Below are 6,297 nucleotides of genomic sequence, written 5' to 3'. Positions count from 1 at the left end.
ACAACTAACTCTCTACCACTTGAGCAGAACATACAAGTTGTTATTACCAAATGCAAAGAACATAGCGATGGATCATATTTTCAGCTACTGATATACACTATAAAGAACAGCAAATTTCTAGACAAACAACACATGGGGCTTAAGTTAACATAACTATTATTTACAGCACTGTTTAATGAGAGCAGATCCCTCGACTTATGCTCTCATCGTGAACAGGAAATCAGCACTACAGAACACGGGAATGGAGGGTGACAACCAAAGAGTAATTAAATCAAAGAGCTCCCTTGATTTTCTCAATTTGCTTGACAAATACAGGTGCTGATGTGCATGTACTAGAGAATACTAACTCTAGGTAGCAGAGCATAGTTTTACTCGTGGCCTAATTTGATTTACATATGACCACGGGAGCGCTAGTAGCACAGATATATGAATTTTTTCATGGTGAATAATGTAATATCTTTTAGATACTTAGTAACCAAATACCAACATAGATTTGTACACACCATCGAGGTGGAAAACAGAACACACACCATCCAGGTGACAGTATCATTTCTGTCTTGCTTTGAGATTTTATTCTTACTCTTCATCATTTTACATTTTTTTAAGAATTTGGAGTTTCCTCAACACTAAGTACATCATGGAGATCCTAGGCAGCATTTATTGTAAATCATAGAACAGAGCCTTCAGGTATAAATGATCTTCCAAAATGTGCATTGATCAATTTTTAATCAGCAATATGTCACTTGAGGTAAATGACTTTTGAATATATTTACCTTCAGTTGTATTAGTGTCCATGATTTCCTGGAGAAAAGCTAAAGGCATCCTCCCCTTCGCCAGTTTTGTTTCTTGCAAACAAAATGTAAAGATCAAAAGAAAAAACGCACTAGGAACATAGAGAAAAATTGATGATTTTTTCTTATTGTAAATCCAACACACTGACTATTGTTTACAACGTACCAATCTGGAATATTTTACATACAGAAGGTCCAAAGGTGAAACTGGTAACCAATGCTAACAGGCCAAACCTTGACGAAGGTAGATTAGAATTGCTTTCATGATCAATGTGGTTGGAGTGTTCCTGAAAAGTTTTCTATGATGGGCCACGGGCCACTTAAGCACAAAGCCTGCTAAAGAACGCTGTCAGTTGCTTGTAGACACCAAGAAGATGTGATGCTTCATGTCCATGGCACATCTCACCTCAGAAGGCATCTGACCTCACTGATTCAGGTTGAAGCATAACAGTAAGTACCAACAGAACCCAAGAAAGTGGTTTAAGCTCAGCCGAAAAGGCCACGGTTGCCTTTTGCTTGCAGTTCTTTCAACCGTTGCTCCTCTAGGGGATCAGGACTCTTCAAATACCGTCTGGTTCGCCTGTGTGTTTTATAACATGAGAAATAAATTCACTATTGAACAAAATACTTATGCATGAGACATTGTGGAATTAGTGACTGGAAATATTACCTGTCCAGTTCATTTAAAGCAGGAAATGTTGGCATGAAGTCCTTTGACTTAGGCAGAGGCACTTCATGGAACCACGGATGCTGCAAGGCAGCATCAGCTGATATACGCTGCACAAGGGAATCAAGTTAGCTTAAGACAGTAATATAAATGACAAAGCAAGAATCGCAGTAAGTATTCATTTTACCTTCTCAGGATCATAAGTTAGGAGTTTATTCAACAGATCAAAACCAGCTTCAGATAGATTTGGACGCGTGCCAGAAAAAGAAGCAGCTGGGAACTTCTCCCTTAATCTATTGTACCTGACGAAAGAATCAAAAATGGGAATACCGTCATACAAACAGTCAAATATACACACTCAGCAGAGAAAGAACAAAAGCATGTATAAATAAACTTACGGTTGTTTGACAAAATTTACTTTGACACCTGGTAATTTGGCATAACCAGGCCATATCTTCTCATTAGGTGTGCCAAGTGTTCTAAATATCTACAAGAAAACACATTTTCTCATTAGGTGCGCCAAGTGTTCTAAATATCTACATGAAAAGTAGCTTCACCATGACATACCATCTAATAAAAACTATCAACAGTTATAGCTATCTACAACACAGAAGGTAATGCACTGTGAGACGTGTGGACAGCACACAGAAGACAAATGGGAATACCTTGTCTAGCTGTTCGAACTCAGTTTTTCCATTGAACAATGGTTCTTTGGCCAGAAGCTCTGCCATTATGCATCCCACGGACCACATATCAATAGCAGTGGAGTATTCCTTTGCTCCTAGCAACAGTTCTGGTGCCCTGTAGCCAGAAGGAGCGGAACAGGTTAGTCCTGTTGACAAAAGAACTTACAGTGAAAATATAGGTAGTCAAAACACTGCTGTGGAATCTGATGCTGTCCGGTGACATACCTGTACCACAAAGTCACAACCAATTGAGTATAAGGTTTTAATGGGCTCCCATATTGACGAGACAGTCCAAAATCACAAATTTTCAACTCACCACGGTTATTCAGTAACAGATTAGAGGTCTTCAGATCCCTAGAAAATGAAACACATATCAGTACATAGACAACATAAAAGAAGATTAGATATTATCCAAAGTTGAAGAATAAAAGGGAAGTCAATAATTACCTATGAAGTACCCAATTGTCATGAAGATACTTTACACCCTCTAATAGCTGAAGCACTAAACATTTGACCTCACTCTGGGTATATGGCTGCTTCATATTCTCCATGACACCTTTCAGATCATGCTCCATGTACTCCATCACCATAAAAATACTGTCCAGACTACTGCCAACTACAACTTCCTTAACATCAACAATTGAAGGGTGGTGGAAAGACAGAAGGATATTGATCTCCCTCAGAGAAGTCAACGGGAAACCTTCTCTCTCCTTTTCCATCTTGACCTTCTTCAACGCAACAACCTCAGCAGTCTTCTTGTCCTTTGCTCTATATACAACACCATAAGTGCCCTCGTTGATCTTGTTGAGCCTCTCAAACACATCAACACTTCTGCAACCGTGAAGCATATTGATGCATCGATGAGCTGGCTTCACTGGCTCAGGGGTTTCAGACCTGCGCACTTGGTTCTCCGAGCCAGAAGACAGACGGTCAACTGAATCATTATCACTAGCCTCCTCCCTATCAACATCCATGTAGTCATCTTTATCCACTTCCTTCTCATCGTTGCCCATTCTCCCTGAATCAGTCGACCTTGACATGGTCCTCCCCCCTCCAGAGATATCACTGGTCACAACCTCTCCAAGCTCTGGGCTAGGAGTCTTCTTACCCTGCCCCAAGTCAGCGAAATCTGCAGGAGTTGTGCTTTTCTTCTTCCTGAGTGATGTCCCTACCTGCTCATCGTCGTTAGCACCGGCCCACCGTGAAGTTGATATGTTCCTCATTGTTGGGTACTCCTCTTCCTCAAGCACCTTACTCTCCTCCGGCTCGAGCACTTTAGCCTCTTCCGGCTCGAGCACTTTGCTCTCCTCCGGTTCATGCGACTGCTCAGTGCTCTCGGTATCGACAGCAAGGTCCACATCCATCGGTGACTTATCCACCGCCAACCTCTCCGGGATGTGCCCCTGTGGGATCACTGGGGGAGGCGGAGGAAGTTCGGCAGGCTCCGCAACCTTCTTGCCATTTGCTGTATCAGCGGACACGGGTTCCATCGCTTCCTTGCCCCTTGCTGTGTCAGAATGTAACGGCGGCTTGGGGCTATCCCTGTCCCAAATAATCGGCGAGAATTTCCTCTTCTTGCTGGTCAACTGGGCCGCTGCCCCCGCCGCACCCTCCCTGCCAGAACTGGACACGACATTCTCAGCCGCTCTGTGGAGCCTCCCGCCGGAGTCATCGGACGCGCTCCCGCTGAGCACCTCGCCGGGCTCCCGGTCCCCCAGCCTCCCCGAAAGGCGGCTCTTTGGCGGGTGCGAGCGGCGGTGGCCGTACCCGTTGGAGCCATCCCTGCCGCCTCGGCTGCTCCCGCCGTCGCGGCGGCGGTCGGCGTCGCTCCGCTGGCGGCCGCCCGGGTGTTGTTGCTCGGCGGTCCTCCGGGACGCCTCCGCGTCGGGCTCCCGCTCCCGCGCCTCGTAGTCCCTGTACCCTCCGTGACGGCCGGCGGCCATAAGCACGGAATCAGAGCCGCGGAGGAACCCCGAGCGGATGGCGGGCGCCTCCCGAAACCCTAGATCCGTACCAAAACCTAGAAAAATTTGCGGCGCGGTTCGGACCTGGGCTGGGCTGGGGTTTGGATCTGACCTCGAGTCGGGGAGCAGACTTGTGGGCGCGTCGCCACCTGCCGGCAGCGTGCCAAGGCGGTGGCGGCGGCGGCGGAGAGAAGGCGAGGATAATTGGGGAGTCCGGGACGGAAGCGAGCGGGGTAGGCGCCGCTTCGCGTTGTTTCGGAGGCTTTCCCTTTCTGGATTGATGGACTAAAAGGATCCGTGGGCTCCGCGTGGGCGTGGTTTTGCAGGTTCATGACAGGTGGGACACTGACGGCCGGTGGGTCCATGATCCAACGGTGAGTTTTCTTATTCTTTTGTAAAATAGTAAAAAAAGGAATTTAATTTCTCTACGCATATAAGTTTATACTGAAATATGTGTATTGTTAAGAAAAATTATTACATTGGTAGAGAAGACATGTATACATATTAATCCCTTCGGACGCTTTTAATTGACGCGGGCCTTAGTTGAGTATGTGCATGCTGCTAGTTGATGCCCGTGTCGATTAAAACAGAACCAAGGTAGTACACCTTAATAAAATCTAAAGATGTGAAGGGGCAAGTGGTGGTGAGGAAAACTGAAATATGTTACTTCCTCCGGTTCATATTAATTGACTCTAATATGGATGTATCTAGACACATTTTAGATCTAGATACATCCATATTGAAGTCAATTAATATGAATCGGAGGGAGTACGTACATTCTCCGTTTCATAGTAGGATTATAATCTTCAAGACGTGGCTTGATGAAATATTTTTTGAAGGAGGCAAAAGCTTTGCCTCATCCATTAATTAAGAAGAAACTACCCAATTTTTAGGAGAAAATTGGGCGAAAACCAACAACACACACTGGACACCCCGGCCAACCTGGCTACCCACACGGAGCACACACGCCATCGAGAAGAAAAGCCATCGATGAGGATGTCATCGAGCGTCATCGTCGTCACTCCTCCACGAGCCAGCGATTCCGACTTCACCTTAGACGACCGCCACCGAGACCCTCGCCGCGAACGACACTGGAGCCAATGTGAGCCTATGCCAAACAGTCGACCCCCAAGCACGTCGAGGAGGAGGCAGCTCCGACTTCAACCGTGACCTTCATAGGAGAAAGTTGCACGCCTTGCACCGACGCAAGCACCAATCAAGTGGCATCGTTGCCACAAGTCGCCTCGCAGCTCCGACTTCACCATCACGGCAGGGGTGACGAAGAACATGCCGCAACTCCGATCCGCTCACCATTGTTATCGTTGCCACGCAGCCGACGACGCCAACACCAACCATCTTCCACGGGTCCCTTGATGAAATATAAGTGATAAAACCTCTCAGAAACTCGAAACGGATGTCGAGCTAATAAATAAAAAAATTGAGAGTAAGCCTAACATAATCTCCAAGATTTTTGTAAGGAATAGATTACCAGTTTCTCCTTACCACATGGATTCACTACGATGAATTTTGTTTACTTTTATAGTTAAACATGCAAAAATTAATTCTTGAAAAGAAAATTGGAATCTTATCAATATAAAAAATATTGTTAGCTATAGTGTAGGTACCTAGTAGGTGCAGAAGGATAGAAAAGCTGGTAAAAATTTATGCACCTATCCATTCAATGTAGAAGAATTTGCATTTTTAAGTTGGAAGTTCATAATATGAAAATATAAAAGTCTCGCCTCTTACCCATTTTTGATTTTTTTGGAAAGAAAACACCATTCAAGTTGGTAGATAGATTACTAAACATTTCATCAAAAACTTGCTTAGCCCTTTATTTCAAACACTCATAATTCATATTTCAAAGTTTCAAAGAAAAATGAAATAAAATTCTAGGTGGTAACCAATGATGTGTCTTATATATGTGCAAAATCTCAATACATACCACTTTATCTAGGTTACATTAAAATAAAAATAAAATGTGATAAACTTTATAGTGAACAATGCACATTTCAACATTATATAATTTTTCATATTTTGTCTTTTTATGTAGCCTATAATATAAAGTAGTTCATATTGAGATTTGATACCTTTGTAGTAGACATCATTGGCTATCCCTATGATTTTTTCAGATTTTTTCAAGTTCTAAAATATTATTTTTCAATGTTCAAACTAATGGGCTACATGCA

General features: G+C 44.0%; 1 protein-coding gene across 4 annotated transcripts; it reads right to left on the bottom strand.

Moving 5' to 3' along the window:
- Nucleotides 1-892: 892 nt before the first annotated feature.
- On the bottom strand, nt 893-4,247 carry LOC124674163 (cyclin-dependent kinase G-2-like). Of its 4 annotated transcripts, none has more exons than XR_006992954.1 (8): nt 2,592-4,222; nt 2,370-2,498; nt 2,124-2,259; nt 1,857-1,945; nt 1,646-1,760; nt 1,462-1,568; nt 1,198-1,371; nt 893-1,127 (listed from the first exon to the last, which is right to left on the bottom strand). XR_006992954.1 is itself a non-coding variant. In XM_047210200.1 (7 exons), exons 1-7 carry the CDS (start codon nt 4,085-4,087, stop codon nt 1,278-1,280), a joined length of 2,166 nt encoding a protein of 721 aa, XP_047066156.1. In that variant the 5' UTR covers nt 4,088-4,222; the 3' UTR covers nt 893-1,277. The 4 variants fall into 4 exon arrangements, 2 of the variants coding, with proteins under 2 accessions (XP_047066156.1, XP_047066157.1); XR_006992953.1 differs by having other exon boundaries at nt 893-1,124; XM_047210200.1 differs by having other exon boundaries at nt 893-1,371.
- Nucleotides 4,248-6,297: the final 2,050 nt, after the last annotated feature.

The sequence above is a fragment of the Lolium rigidum genome, chromosome 7 (genome assembly GCF_022539505.1).
Source record: "Lolium rigidum isolate FL_2022 chromosome 7, APGP_CSIRO_Lrig_0.1, whole genome shotgun sequence".
NCBI lineage: Eukaryota > Viridiplantae > Streptophyta > Magnoliopsida > Poales > Poaceae > Lolium > Lolium rigidum.
The sequence above is the reverse complement of the archived record's forward strand: the minus strand, read 5'-3'. Positions and strand labels throughout refer to the sequence as shown.

Excerpts from the sequence above, each read along its gene's own strand:
- LOC124674163 (XM_047210200.1), bottom strand. The coding sequence starts at position 4,087 with ATGGCCGCCGGCCGTCACGGAGGGTACAGGGACTACGAGGCGCGGGAG. Across the intron at positions 1,761-1,856 it reads GTAAATTTTGTCAAACAACC|GTACAATAGATTAAGGGAGA; the intron begins GTAAGTTTATTT and ends TTCTTTCGTCAG. Across the intron at positions 1,569-1,645 it reads TAACTTATGATCCTGAGAAG|CGTATATCAGCTGATGCTGC; the intron begins GTAAAATGAATA and ends TCCCTTGTGCAG.